The sequence below is a fragment of the Camellia sinensis genome, chromosome 9, assembly GCF_055761805.1.
Source record: "Camellia sinensis isolate YWXY chromosome 9, ASM5576180v1, whole genome shotgun sequence".
NCBI lineage: Eukaryota > Viridiplantae > Streptophyta > Magnoliopsida > Ericales > Theaceae > Camellia > Camellia sinensis.
The window spans coordinates 18,834,913-18,850,708 of record NC_138969.1 but is presented as its reverse complement, the minus strand read 5'-3'; the positions used below and the strand labels follow the sequence as shown (position 1 = coordinate 18,850,708).

At 33.2% G+C, this 15,796-nt stretch overlaps 1 protein-coding gene across 1 annotated transcript; it reads right to left on the bottom strand.

Moving 5' to 3' along the window:
* Window positions 1–10,054: 10,054 nt before the first annotated feature.
* LOC114293371 (ribonucleoside-diphosphate reductase large subunit) lies at window positions 10,055–15,527 on the bottom strand. Its single transcript, XM_082886251.1, has 11 exons — window positions 15,246–15,527; window positions 14,653–14,725; window positions 14,451–14,570; window positions 14,026–14,228; window positions 13,788–13,937; window positions 13,545–13,692; window positions 12,978–13,061; window positions 12,853–12,900; window positions 11,483–11,804; window positions 11,220–11,362; window positions 10,055–10,479 (listed from the first exon to the last, which is right to left on the bottom strand). Exons 2-9 carry the CDS (start codon window positions 14,671–14,673, stop codon window positions 11,613–11,615), a joined length of 966 nt encoding a protein of 321 aa, XP_082742377.1. The 5' UTR covers window positions 14,674–14,725; window positions 15,246–15,527; the 3' UTR covers window positions 10,055–10,479; window positions 11,220–11,362; window positions 11,483–11,612.
* Window positions 15,528–15,796: the final 269 nt, after the last annotated feature.

Here is a 15,796-nt window from a genome sequence, read left to right as displayed (position 1 = left end):
ATTGAGAAAATTCTTGATAAATTTATTAAGGATGATTTGAATGTAACTAGAACACCTGTAGACATCAGTCTTTATTTATCAAAAAATAAAGGTGATGTGGTGTCTCAGTTAAAACACTCCCAAATCATTGGAAGCCTAATGTACTTAATGAATTGTACTCGCCCTGATATAGCTTATGCTATCAGTAAATTGAGTAGGTACACTAGTAATCCCGGAGAAAACCATTGGAAAGCGATCATTCAGGTTCTTAGATATCTAAGATTCACCCGTGATCATGGTTTAAACTTTACTCAATATCTAGCAGTACTTGAAAGTTATTGTGATGCAAATTGGATATCGAATACTAAAGATTCAAAATTCACAAGTGGATATGTTTTTACTCTTGGAGGCGCTGCTATTTCTTGGAAATCCACGAAACAAACATGCATCGCACGATCCACAATGGAATCCGAGTTCATTGCTTTAGACAAAGTAGGAGAAGAAGCAGAATGGCTTCGTCACTTCTTAGAAGACATTCCAATATGGCCAAAACCTGTGCCAGCTATTTGCATTCATTGTGATAGTCAATCTGCAATAGGTAGGGCACATAATCATATATATAACGGTAAGTCACGACATATTCGCCGTCGACATAATACCGTAAGGCAATTGTTGTCAAACGGAATAATCTCAATAGATTATATAAAATCTAGAGAGAATATTGCGGATCCGTTAACCAAATGTTTGACAAAAGAGCTACTGTATAGTTTATCGAAAGGGATGAGATTAAAGCCTATTATATAAGAGTCGTCATAATGGTAACCCTACTTATATGACTGGAGATCCCAAGAACTAAGTTCAAAGGGACAACTAAGTTATGTATGGCTCGTCAGAAATCACCAAGGGATTAAGAGTCCCTACCCATTCCTATGGTGAGAGTGATATCTGCAGCATATGTTGTCTGCAAGGGCATAAGGATAAGCTTTGCTTTTATTGATTACTTATATCTTGATTAAGGCATAAAGTCAAGACGAGTATAAGGAGATACTCACAATAAAAATCACCTATATGAATGTTGAACTGGGGTCGGTTCTATGAGAATGAAGAGGCTAAATTCTCTAGAAACACTCATGAAAACCAGGAGCGTTCAAGGCCAAAATGAACACAACAGTGAGAATCACGATGTGTTAGAAGATATTTTGTGTGAAATCTATTGTCTTGGCTTACACAAACGGATGAACAATTCAAGGCATCACGTCCATTGGTTAGCTAGTAAGTCCGATAGGTTATCACTAGGGAAGGTTCATGGCCGAAAGCTACCTATCCTGATGCAAGATATTTTCGACTTGTACTCTTTCGATAAAGTTTGCATATTGTTGCATTTCCATCGTCATCAAATTCCATTCATGTGGGGGATTGTTGGAAATGGTTTGGAAAAATTCTGGGTAAACCAGAATTTTTTTCCAACTTTGGTCTATTTTTTAGGTGGGCCCCCGTGCGTCGAATTTCGCGAGTCAAAGTGGTAACGCGTTCTATGCCACGTTGTGATTCACGTGGTATATTTGGTTGTTCAAAACCATTACCGAGTGAATGGGAAATTGAAGACAAAGTATACTCCATGGAAATGGAGTTTTGGTGAAAAATCCTTAAAGGTTTGAATAAGGCTTGTCCCACATTAATTTGGTGGGAAGTTTTGAATGGGTTTATAATGCATGGGTTTGGTACTTGGGATGTGCCCCAAGGGGTACCCAAGTGTTTTAGAGAGGGAGGTTGTGGACAAAATGGGCTAGACTCATTGGACCCAAAAATCACCACTCACGCGCGTGCGCGCCGCTGCCGTCTGTCCGGTCGGGCGGGCTGGGCTGGGCCTGGGCTTGGCCGCAGGTGCGTGGTGTGAGGTTAGGTTGGGCTTGTCCGGCCCAATACCTATCTTTTTTGGGCCAAAAATATTTGAATTTAATTTTATTTTTTGGTAAAATAAAATTCAGAATTCAAAAATAAACTGGTCCGATTTTTTCTGTACACCCAAACAGGTCCCTTCCGTTTTTTGAACCCAACAGATTTAAATATGTTTAAATTCAAAACCAAACAGGTTTCAACCTGTCCAAACAGTGCCTATTTGTTTAAATTGAACAGGTTTTGCACCTATTTAATTCAAAACTATCAGCCACAATTTTGCCTATAAATAGACTAGCCCCCCATTTGGATTAGTACTCCAATTTTCGTACTCCATCTTCTGCTATAAATCTCTGTATTTTGCTGCATTCATTTTCTTGTAAGAAAGAGTGTAAACACTTAGTGTGTTCGTAAGGCAAACAATTTGTAGTGCTGCTATTATTTGTAATTGATCATTTCATCCTGGAAGATAGACGTCCACATTCTGAAGCACCGTGGAGAGGACGAATCTGTCTTAAGGACATAGTGTCAAACACTAGACTTGATCAGGTTATTAATTCGAATAAATTAATCAAGTAAGTTGTTTAATTTATTATTCTGTTTTATTTGTTTATTTAAATCAGATTTTAATTTTGTTTTGGTAACAAAATAAAATCTGTTTTTATTCTCTCTTTTTTTATATTTCGAGTTTGATTTTTGTAATCAAACAAATTCTCTCATTTTCTTTATTTCTTTATATTCTGATTGTTGTTTAGTACACAACAGAATTTAATCTATTTAAATACAGTGAAGATTATCTAACACGTTTAACCTCTAACCAATAAAATTTGAAGTTCAATACCAATTTCTACTAACATGAAAAAAAATCAATAATGTTACGATAAAATATTGAACTATATATTCCTTATCAACATAGTTGAGTACCAAAAGATGATCATACAATTGAGAATATTTTTTTGCCCATATTTACTTATAAAAAGTAGTAACTATTTCTACATGCATTTATTTACTAAAATTAGGCATCTTCAATTGAGCTCGACGCTCTTTCATAATATCAAAAGCATGAATGATAGAGTCTACATCAAACCGTTGAGCAATGTTTTTTTCAATGTACGTAATCAAATAACTAGCCAAAAAAACCATCTTCCATCCGATTTCTAAAAGTCATAAAATATATGACAGCGCAAAACAACATTTAGATTTTTATCCAAATTGTTAGAGGAAATCAACAAATCATAACCTAAAAGTCTATTCAATTATCAAGAAATCACACAATACAGTACCTACCAATTACAATAAATCATAGTATTAAAAAAAAATTCACAATATTTAGTTAACAATTGTACCAATAAAAATTATTAGATATTCATCGCAACTCCTGGCTTCTCCACTTTATGCCAGCCTCTCTGCCACAATTTCAACCAAAAAAACAACCAGTTTGTATTGGCCCCACATTGTCATTAAATTATTATTTATTTTTAAAAAAATTCAAAATCAATTGCTAACCCAGACAATGTTAGAGGTGGTGGGTTCTGATGTGTGTGTTGAAAGAGTGTATGTGTATTTATTTTTTCGATTAACATAGTAAAATAAAAGAGTGTTTGGAGAGAGGAGCGAAATCTATTGACAGTGGGGGTGTAATTGTGGGTCATATGATGTAGGAAGTTGGGGATTTGGGTTGTCAAGTTTGGGACACCAAAACTGAAACTTGGGTTGAAGATTTCTAGTTGTCTGCAGGCTTATGGGTGACCAATAACAACCAGTAACAAATTGATGGATGGTGGATATGTAATTTAAGCCATTGCTATCAATGAAAAATCTCTCTTGTTGTTACTATATTAAATATGAGGAAAATAAGGGTGTAAAGATGTCAAAACTTGTACTGTATTTTATATGGCAAAGATGTCAAATTTCTCTACATTTTCTCTGATTGTGATGATTGATCGTGAATTTCTTTGGCTGGAGAGAATTTCTCTGGTTTGAACTCAGAGAAATTTCAATTTTCTCTAGTTTGAGCCCAGAGAAATTCTCTGTTCAAATTTCTCTGGTAGGTCTTTCGTTGTTCAAATTTCTTTAATATTGGATTTTCTCTGCTTTAGCGATTTTTTCAACAAAATTGAAATTTCTCTAGAGAGAAACAGAGAATTTCACTAGGTTTGAAATCTACTTTCAACTCCAAATTGATTGTTTTTATTGCATTTATGGTTCTGTCTTTGAATTTTCTCTACATTAGTGGTTTTTTCAACAAAATTGAAATTGTTCTCTCTGGAGCCAATGTGTGAACCATAGAACACATTTTGCCTGAGGTTTATAATTTTCAACCAGAAAAGATTGTGAGGGGGAATTTCTCTGGGTTGGAAAGGGAGATTTTCTCTTATTTGAATGATTTTCTTTGGGATGGAGGTGAGATTTTCTCTGCAGTAGTGGTTTTTTCAACAAAATTGAAATTGTTCTCTCTGGAGCCAATGTGTGAACCATAGAACACATTTTGCCTGAGGTTTATAATTTTCAACCAGAACAGATTGTGAGGGGAAATATCTCTGGGTTGGAAAAGGAGATTTTCTCTTATTTGAGTGATTTTCTTTGGGGTGGAGGTGAGATTTTCTTTAGGTTGATGTGAATTTCTGTGAGATTTTCTCTGTAAATTTTGTTCAAGTTAGGAGATGATGAGAGTGGTGATTGTTTACTAAAAGATTCTAAGGGCTTATGCAGATTATATGTGAATTTTCTATGAATTTAGTTACTGTGTGAATTTTCTCTAGATTTGGCTATTATGTGAATTTTCTTTGGATTTCGTCACTGTGCGAATTTTTTCTGGAAAACTCAGGATGTGTTGGTTTCTTTTTAATATTTGGTTGCTTTAGTTTCTCTATTAATTTGTTTACTTGCTCAGATATTGGAAGGGGAAAAAATTTGAAAAATGTGATTTTGAATGGATTTTCTCTGGTTTGATAATGATTAGGTATATATTGATCTTGAGGTCCCTTTTTGATCAATTTTATCTGGTGGAGTCAAAACACAAATTTCTCTGGAAAGAAAATTTCTAGGACGTCTAGAGAAATTCTCCGGGAAGTACAGAGAAAATCTCTGGAAGTCCAGAGAAATTCTCTGGGTCGAATTTTTTCTGGATTGATGTTGAGGGACCTTAGACATTATGACAATATTAGGTGTCTTTTATGTTATAAAATTTTAATATCAGGGACCTTAAAAAAAACCCCTTAAAATTATGTATTAAAAATGATACTTAATTTTATATATTAAATATTTGTTAATGGCTTCGTATGGGAAGAAGGATTGGGTTAAGTTTGGGGCTATTTTAGTCACAAAAAGATAAAATAGACTTTTTAACTTAATAAGACAAAATATTACATCAAACTCATAATTATTACATTATTTCTCTCATAAAAAGTCAAAAAAATCAAAAAAATTCTTCATAAATAAAATTTTTTAATCCCAAATTAAAAAATTAAAAAGTTAAAAACTAACCCATTAATGAACCTAGAATTAGCACACCTTCTTTGGCTCCTCTCCTTCTCTTGCTCTCTCTTCAAAATTAACCTCTCTACAATTAGCAGACAAGTTAGCACTGTCACTGGAGGCAACAAATACAAAAAGATTATTTTAGAAATGGTTTTACGTTGGTGATTTAAAAATTAACTATTTTAATTATTCTTTAATTTTAATAAAAAAATGCATAAAAAGATAAAAATATATAATAGTTTATAATAATTTTTAAACTAAAAATTTAATTCTCCAAATGGAGCCTTAGCTCGTTCAAGATATAACATGAGATCATTATATATCAGCAATACTAGGTGGTCACAAATTCTGTGGTTCAAATAGTTCAAAATACCCAAAACAACGTCATGTTGGATGCAAAACGACGCAAAACGACATCGTTTTAACAGTTTCGGACCATTTGAGTCACAGAATTTGTAACCACCAAACATTTTCCATTATATATTTACATCATTTAGAATAAAATAAATAAAAGAGTTAAACCACAAAATACCATTTAATCGCAGCCACAATCATGTGGTATTCTACAATAGCATAATTATTTATTATTAAACATAACATTACGTGTCCATCATTACGTAATATCATCATTACATTAATCTTTTTCATTTTCTTATCGAAAATTTGGGGTTTGTCTTTTGGGAACACAATTTATTGATCACAAGAAGTGGACTTTCACAGCCGCCCAACTTTTTGACAACAAAATTAAAAAATAAATAAATAAATAAATAAAAACAAGGAAAGAAAGAGATGTTGAGCAGTAAATTTTTATTAAAAATGATATGATAATCTTGAGTACTATCACTCTCTATAACAAAAAATTATCATTGTGATTTTTTAAAAATTGTTGCACATCATTTTGATATGAAATTCAGTACAAAATTTTTATTAGTGAATTGTTTTTTTATTATATTTTTCTATCACTTGATGCAATATACTCACAATAAATAAAATTAATAATATTAAAGTTAAATTTATTATTATAAATTTGTTACATTAAATAAGGAATGATAAATAAAATATGATATATTATGTTTGAATGTTAGAACAAGTGAAGTTTCTAAAAGTGACATAAGCTTTTTATCAATAGTGTTAGGAACACATATACATAGATATGAGATAAAAATAAAAATAAAAAATCTTATTTATGATTGCTAACAGATTCAATTTGTAGATGCAAAAATTGTACTTGTTCTTAAACTTTTTCTTTTGTTAGAAAAATTAGAAAATATATAGTACTAAAGTTATGTTTGGTTGGAGATTTAAAAAAAAAAAAATTGAAAAGAAAAATGAAAAGGAAAAAGTGTGTGAAATTAGATAAAATGTAGGTATATTTTATAGAATTGAGTCCCTGTTGTGTAGCCAAATGGGCTCATTTCGGACCTATTTTGATGATTCGAACCCTTCATATTTTAGAATACATCGAATAGAACATATTTGCGAAAAATTAAGTTAATCGTATCCGTTAACCTTTTCATCTACTCACATTTTTATTCATATTTATATTTCAAATAGCAACTGTCATTTATTTTTGTAGATATAAATGTTATTCGATGAACTGGTTAATGATATCCGATCAACTTAATTTTTTATAGGTATATTCTATCCAAAATGATTTGGATTATCAAAATGGGTCACGAAATGGATCCATTTGACAAACACAATAGTGTCTGTTGTGCCTCCAGCACAGCAGAGATCCTATATCTATATTTTATTCACATTTCACCTATTTTCTTTTCCAAGTCTTATCCTAAATCTCCATCCAAACACAGCGTTAGGGTTGGTTTGCAAAGTGCAAAAAAAATTTAGTTTTTATTTATTATAAAAAGATCTAAAATAAATAAAAAGATGATATGACTCAAATAAATTAATAAAATAATAATATATATATATATATATATATATATATTTTTTTTATAACAATTTTCAAAAGAGGCTATAACAAGCTGTCATGCGCCCTTTTCCAACAAAAACAAAAATAATTGCTGTCAAGCAAATTGGAGAAATGTGCTAGATCTTAGTCAGTCAGTGTGAAAAGAATAAATACTGCTACTATTTAGCAATTGTTTTTGGCTATTTAGATTGCATCAAAAGTGTTTATGTTGACATTTGGACCACACATATTACTATTAGGGTAGTATGGGAATTAACTTTCCGGTACTTTAAACTCAAAAATTAACACAAAAATAAAAAAATAAAAACACAAAAACTCAAAAATTAATCACAATTCTTGCATTTAAAAATTCCTTTAAAAAACAGAAGAGAAATGCTAAAAATTCACACTTTAAGACCTACAAATACACTTACAATGATATAGTAAATGAGTTAGGTCTTACCATTAAGTGTTTTAACAAATCAAAATTGACACTTATTATACCACGGAAAATGTTTAAAACTCGCAAAAAAGTCTTACAATTTGGCCCACAATGATGTAGTATGATATGTGTAAACTTTTGATTTGATACACATCTAATGATATACGGCCCCAACTTCTTTACTTGTGGATCTAAAGTTATGGGTTTCTAAGAGTTATTTTATATCACATCATTGTGAATCAAATTATAAGAATTTTTTGCAGGTCACAAACATTTTCTAAAAAGATAATCTAGCAAAGTAACCCGTTTAGGCCCAATATCTAACCCGAAGTTTTAAAGGGTACTAACGGGCTGGTCCTATTGATTAGACTTGTTTATCTATAGGTCTTGCTTCTTTTTTAATTATCAATATCTGTAAAATATCATCAACTGATCTCATCCAACACATCAACCATAACACTACTGGCATGACCGCTATTACCAACAATTACCTCCGGTCACCGGCAACAACCTCCGACCTTTAGTGAGTACCTCAAACCTCTAGTGGCCACCTCCGACCGCCATTTTTTACTACTGGCAATTACTTCTGAGTTCAGGCAATTTTCAATAATATTTTTCTGACCATTTTTCAACAAAAACAAATGTTCAACAAAAACAAATGTTCAACTCCACCACATTACTATTCCCACTACCTCCTTAATTCTAGTAACAACAAGAGAGAGAGAGAGAGAGAGAGAGAGAGAGAGAGAGAGATGGGTTATGTTTGGTAGAGCTTTCCAAATATGATTCTACAATATGATTTGAGTGCTCTGTTTGTTTACAATTTTTAAAAATTGATTCCATACCCACTTTTCAAAACACGTCTATCTGGTCATCCTCCCGCACGTCCGACCAGTTGACCGAAACAGTGTTCATGTTTTTTTTTTTTTTTGGCACCTGTTATTTTTATATTTTAAATAAAAAAATATTTTGAATTTTTTTTTAAATTTTTTTTATGAGCTTTAAATAGAATTTTGGGTTGTGTGTTTGGTTACAAGTTGTAAATTTTTTAATCAAATATCAGATGTTACATTACTTAATTCAAACCCAATTCAAAACTCTTTTCAAAACTCATAACCAAACAAATTTTTCACACTCAAATCATAATTTCAAAACTCATAAATTCAAAATACAACTCTATTTTCAAATCATAACTCTAAAGTTCATCCAAACGCAACCTAAAGTTTTACTAGCAAATAGTTTTCATTAGTCTTCACCATCATATAGATCAATACAAAATCAACAAAAGAATTAAAGATACATTCAGTGATAATTTTCACTAAATGTATTAGTAATAAATTTATCACTGAGTGATTTGTAAAAAATTACAGACGCCAATTTACTCCTTCACATTCACACTTACAATCACTTACTCACAAGACACTCATATCCTACATACGCATACAAAACCAAAGATTGATATATTTATCATTGAAAAATAAATTAGCAGCAGATATAATTTAAAAATAAAGACAGAGAAAAGGAAGAGGGGTAAGATCTAAAAAAACACTGTTGCTTGGAGTTATTTGGAGTCGATTTTACCACTGAAACAACTTTTTTTCTTTTTTTTTGAACAGGACCATTGAAACAAATAGATTGGTATAGATTTAGAACTCGATCGGTGAATCAACCATGGTAGAGTGGCGATCGGAGGTGTAGAGTGTAGATCGGTAATGGTGGAGATGGTTCATGAATAGTGGTAGTACACTACTAAAAATCAGACTTTTTGCGACGGTCCCAAACGTCGCAAAAGACTTTTTGCGACAGAGCAGCGACGGAAAATGAGGGGTGGCGGAAAGGGACGTGACAAAAAGTATTTGCGACAGTTACAAACCGTCGCATTCTTGTAGCGACAGCTAATCAATAGTTTTTGCGACGATTTCGCCTGACACAAAAAAAAGGAAAAAAATGGCATTTTTAGTGACGATGTTGATTGCCGTCGCAAAAAACCTTTTTTAGCGACGGTATTTGCCATCGCAAAAAATATTATTAACGACGGTCTAAAACGTCGCAAAAAAAGTAATATTAAGTTCATACCGTATTGACAACCGTTTAAACCGTCGCAAAATATTTATTTGGGACAGTTGAAACCGTCGCAAAAGATTGGAACTAATATGTATATGCGACAGGTTAACTCGTCGTTAATAAAATATAAGGAAATGAAAATTACATTAGCAACGGTTTATTATTGTCACAATAAAATTATTTTTTATAAAATCATATTTTATTAAATATTTCCTATACAAATTATTAATATTTTTAAAAATACATCCACATCCACATCCACATCCACATCCACATCCAAATTCACATTCAAAAAATCATATACCAAGAATAATATATGTACCTTGTAACAATTGTCAATCAAATATTATTTACAAAAATATATAAAATAACCTTTAACAATACTAATAATTTTTGAAATTCAAGAACTCAAATTTTTAATATCGACAATAGAAATAAAAAAATAAAAACAGATATAATGTAGCTTGTTTTGATATCAATAGTAAGCTCCCATATCGATATGCGAAACTATCACGTACTCAAAAGGTTTGCATTTGCAAAAAGAAACAAAAAAGAAAAAAAATCATCATTTACAACATAATTATTTTTAAGCTTACAGAAAATGTAAAACATTTGATATTTTTTTCAAAAAATAAATAAATAAATAAGATTGTAAACTTTGATATCGATACGCGAAGATATCATCACATACTCAAAAGGGTTGCACCTACAAAAAAAAAACTAAAAAAAAAAAAAAAAATCATTTACAATATAATTAATTTCAAGTTTATGTATATTATATATTATATATATTTATTGCCAGCCTAAAAAGGTAGAGAATTTAGCAATTAGATGGCATGATAGTCAAAGAAGTTCAAGAAATAAAGCCCTAGAACAAGGGGTTATTGTTCATGGCATATATTATATCAGGAACAAAATTTGTTATATGTAGTAAAACAAGTTGGATAGACTGAAAATGCTTCAACAAAAACTAAAATTCCATTTGAAATGCATAGATTTGGCATTATGTTTAGGAACCAAACATTTCAGCCAAAAAGACACTAAAAAATCGAATTCCCAAACAAGCCCTAATTATTCAAGAAGAATAACTCAAATTCAAGTTAGACAATTCATCTAAGAATTTCAAAATTGGATTAAAAAGCTTTATAATGAGGATTATAAAGCTTTATTACAGTAGATATTTGAAATCATACTAAGGGGTCTCCTCCTAGCTCAAAGATCTTACTGAAATACATCTTTTCCATATCAACTTACCTTCTCTATAGTGACTTAACTCTCTAAGATTTTTATAAAATTGAACCTCAAATCCCTTGATTTGAAATCCACATCCATCCAAACGAACACCAATCTTTTTACTTATACCTGGATGGGCCACCACCATGTATATGTTTTGTTCATCTCATATCATACAAGCATTCTTACATACTGATTTGATGCATCACATACCTCAACTAAGGCACTATATCTTCTATCCAGTTTTGATGTCATGTGAACAGCCTCTGAATGGAAAGGCGAGTCCTTGCCAACAAATATGAGTGTCCGACATTTAAGTCTCTTCAACCCATCAGTAATGTCAAGTCTCCTGCTAGCTGACCAAACAAAGGTCAGAGAAGTTTGTTTACCGATTAATTTCGAAAGCAAGGAACTCGTGGAAAAAGAATGAACACACAATATGCAGTAAAATAAGCAATCTCAGACTTGGCCTTTACCTATCAATTGCTTGAAGACTATTTATAATCTATTGACAGATCCAGTAAACCAGCCAGGCAAGGTACGAGAGAGGTTGAGGAAGGAGGTGGATGTAATTGATGGCGAGATAGTAGAACAGGAAGGCTATGATCAAGTCATAAACAACGTAGGAGAATGAGTGGAGAACAGATCGACGAAAACAATGGGGTGGTATGGCCTTCTTGATCTCGCCAACTGTGAATGGAGGTTTCGAGTAAGGAACTCGCCGGATGACATCGCGGTCTGACTTCTTTCCCTCAGGAGGAACAGACATTCGGCCACCTGCACCCATTGTTCACTAACCTGCAAAAATGATTATGGCAGTGAGCATAATGCAAGTAGTTTATATGAAAAATAAAAAACTTGGCTATGTATGTGTAGGAAATATGTTCTTGTGAAGGACTTCATGGGCATCTTACAAATTCAATTCCTATTTACTTACACAACCGATCAATATTTCTGCTTGAAGAGTAACAAACAAACACTCTTTAACCCTTGTTGAGTTCAACAGACTAGACTAGTAACATAACTACCCTGTTTTTTGATTCTGTACAAATTTGGAAACATAATTATACTAATGAGAATTAAATAAAAATGTGTTTATTTTAATAATATTGTAAAAAATGATTAACAATGGAATTAATAAATTATTTTTATATAAAATTAAAAAAAAAACATATATCTATATTAAAAAAAAGTCAAAAACAATTCTTACAAAAAAATGGGTCTCTTTAAGTCCCGCGGGACTCATTTCTCAATCTTAAGTCATTACTAGCTATGCTAGCCCCATTTCTCAATGGGATTATGAATCATATTGGATTATTAATCCGGAAATTAATTTCACAACCAAACATGCTTTCAATAGAACCCACGTCAATCTTAGTCCAGTACTAAGGCACTAGAATTTCAGGGCTGATAACTCATTGAACAACAGACAATGAAATTCTTTCTACAGCCAAATTCCCATTTGTAGTTGACAGACAATTAATATATTGAAAGACCAAGTAAAGAGCAAAATCCATGAACCCAGGACAATTAACAACTATTGAAACAAAGACATCTGAAACAAAAAGACAGAATACTATGTTGTAGCCTATACAAAGACAGTTTGAAGCCGTTTAGACTTCACATCACAATAATTTGACCACATCTTTTTCTCCACAAAACATTGCATAGTGCCACCATTGCCAACATCCATCATTATTAGACTACCATAACCGTGCCAAATCTTGTGGCCCCTCAGTAAGCAGAGAAGCAATTATAGCAAAAAGCAACGCATGTTTTGGAATTACTACATAGAATTCTAACTGCCACAAGCCATGCACTCTTCACGGTTTGTTAAAGAACATACCATTTGTGACATTTTGGAACTTTCATCATCTTCAATTTTGGGTTTTTCCTGCATTGCAAACAAATGTTAGATTTATTTCAATAATTTAAATGATCATGATTATAATAATCCATACAAATCATTACATTAAGGATAGAAGTGTCCACTGGGAACTTGATGGCATCCGCTGCAGCACGTGATCTTAGATAATACATTCCAGTTTTCAAACCTTTTTGTATCAAGGAACAAGGAGAAAAAATGAATCAGATATTAATACAGAACACTTCACCAAAATCACAATTGTTAATTCAAAATGTTTGCACAAAACAATCATCTGCACCATCCAACTCAGGAAGCAATTTTATACTACAATCAAATCATGCAACAATTAATTTCCATACACCGACAATTATATTCATCCAATGTAAAAGGAAAACCTCCACACCAATCATTTATAAGGATATCAATGTTGGTAATGGTTTACATCCATTTTCTTATCTTGTTCACGGCTGTTTTCCACAACCAAACGAGACATAATTTTGAAAACCAAATGTATAAAAACATGTCCCAAAACCATCCATTGATATCTTGACACATCAACTTAAATGAGCATAATATAAGTTATACCAACATAAATTTGACCACAAAAGTATGGCAAACCTCATCATCAAAATCTCAAACCACCAAATGCTAATATGAACAAAAATTCTTACCTTGGACCACGCATGAAAGTGCAATGAAGTAAGTTTTCCAAAATTGGGTTGGTCCACATGTATATTTAAGCTCTGACTTTGGTCTATGTAGCATCCACGATCAACAACCATATCAACCAATGTCTTTTGCTTAATCTCCCAAACAGTCCTGATACAGCAAAATGCATTAGTCCAGAGGCAGAATGAATAAGAAAAGGGAAAAGGAAGACGAAAAAGGAAACACACAAATTAGAAAATTCATACTTGTAAATAACTTTTAGTTCATCAGGAATTTCTGGGGTTTTCTGAACAGAACCATCCTCATAAATTATCTGGTTCTTAAGAGCAGGTGACCAAAGACCCATCTCGGTTAGGTCATGAAGAAGATGCTTATTCACCACAACAAACTCACCACTGAAAAGGGAAAGAAGAGTATTAGATGACAAGAAGGAAAAATCAACCTTTAGAAGTCACTCATTAGCATATAATGGCAATTACAAACCTTAGAACTCTGCGACTATAGATGTTTGAGGTGTACGGTTCAAAACACTCGTTATTTCCAAGAATCTGGCTGGTTGAAGCAGTGGGCATAGGTGCTACAGGAAGTGAATTTCTTACTCCATTATTTGCTATCATATCCCGAAGTGCACCCCAATCCCATTGACTTGAAGGTGTTACCCCCCACATGTCAGGTTGAAGAATTCCCTGGACAGGATAAACACCATATAAGCATCCCTAACTATTGTTAAACATGTAGGTATATCATTTTGTGGCCTGGAGACTCTCACCACAAACACGTTAGCCCACAATTGCAAAATTCAAGAACAAAGTGCATTTTCCTTTTGTTAGCCCATAATAAGACATTTCATTAACAGAAGCCAAGTAGCTAAATCACACTTTCATGGAAGCACCACTTGGAAAGCATACCTTGCTCACAGGACTTCCGCTATATGTCTCATATGGGCCTTCTTTTGCAGCCAACTCTGAAGAAGCTTTTAGAGCATGATAATATATGGTCTCAAATATGTCTTTGTTCAGCTGTTGAGCCTTCCACAACCAACAAATCATCAGACCCAAGTGATCTAATTAGAAGTTACAATAGAGAAGCACAAACGAAGTTTGCTTTTACCTCAGGTGAATCAAATGCCATGCCAAGTAAAATAAAGGTATTTGCAAGACCCTGTACTCCAATACCAATGGGTCTGTGTCGAAGATTTGACCTTTTTAATTAATATACCAATATTCAAAATCATATCCTAGTCCAATAAAACCCATTACATAATGCTACCAATGCCTTTTCGATACCCTTAAGTAATAGAAAAGCCATGAGAAAAAGAAATTGAGTAATGCTAGATGTTCCAAATAATCTATCAAATGTTTACTAAATCTCTCACCACGGATGTGGGTCCCGTGGGAACCACATGGATGTGGGACCCACATACATGTGGGTTTGTCTGCGTCCCACACCCATGTAAAAGGTTTAGTAAAATATTTGATAGATTATTTGGGGACTTTAGCATTTTCCAAAGAAATTAGGAGAGGGTCATATCCTTTCCAGTTTGATGCCAATAAAGCCCCAAATTCCCCGATTTGGGGCTGGGTCAACTTTAGGGTTGGGTGTGAAGGCATATGCGAATCGAAGGAGACATAAAGAGGAAGACAGAAAGAGACAGACACACGCACAGCGAGAGAAAGAGAGAGAGGGCGAAACAGAGGACATACCTACCCGAGACAAAGCGACGGTGGGTGAGAGGGAGGGTATGCGTGAGAGAGACGGTGTTGCCGCTGCAAGAGAGACAGAACGACGACTGGGTGATAAGGAGGGTATGCGTGAGCAAGCGCGAGAGGAAAGAAGAGGGTTGGTTACCTAGACGCTGCTGTTGCCAGGGCAAGAGAGATAGAGTGACGACTGGGTGTGAGGGAGGGAGAGAGCAGTGAGAATAGGGCTTTTTTTTTTTTTTTTTTTTTTTTGATCTGAAGAGATAACATAGAATTTGGGAATATCGGGAAAGAGGAGAGTGGGAGAGGGGGCTTTGGCGCGAAATTAGGAAATATTATTTGCGACGATATTAAGGCCGTCGCAAATAAAAGAGAAAACAGTAAAATTTTGTGATGGATTGGCAAAAGAACGTCGCAAAATAGGAAAAAAAATTAAAACCAAAAAAATTTTGCCACGTTTAACTTACCATCACATATAACCTTATTTTTTGCCACGGTCTAACTTTCTCCATCGCAAAAACTATAAATTCCGTGACGGCACTTAAACCGTCGCA

Excerpts from the sequence above, each read along its gene's own strand:
- LOC114293371 (XM_082886251.1), bottom strand. The coding sequence starts at position 14,673 with ATGGCATTTGATTCACCTGAG. Across the intron at positions 14,571-14,652 it reads TGGCATTTGATTCACCTGAG|GCTCAACAGCTGAACAAAGA; the intron begins GTAAAAGCAAAC and ends TGGTTGTGGAAG. Across the intron at positions 13,062-13,544 it reads ACTTTCATGCGTGGTCCAAG|GGTTTGAAAACTGGAATGTA; the intron begins GTAAGAATTTTT and ends TTGATACAAAAA.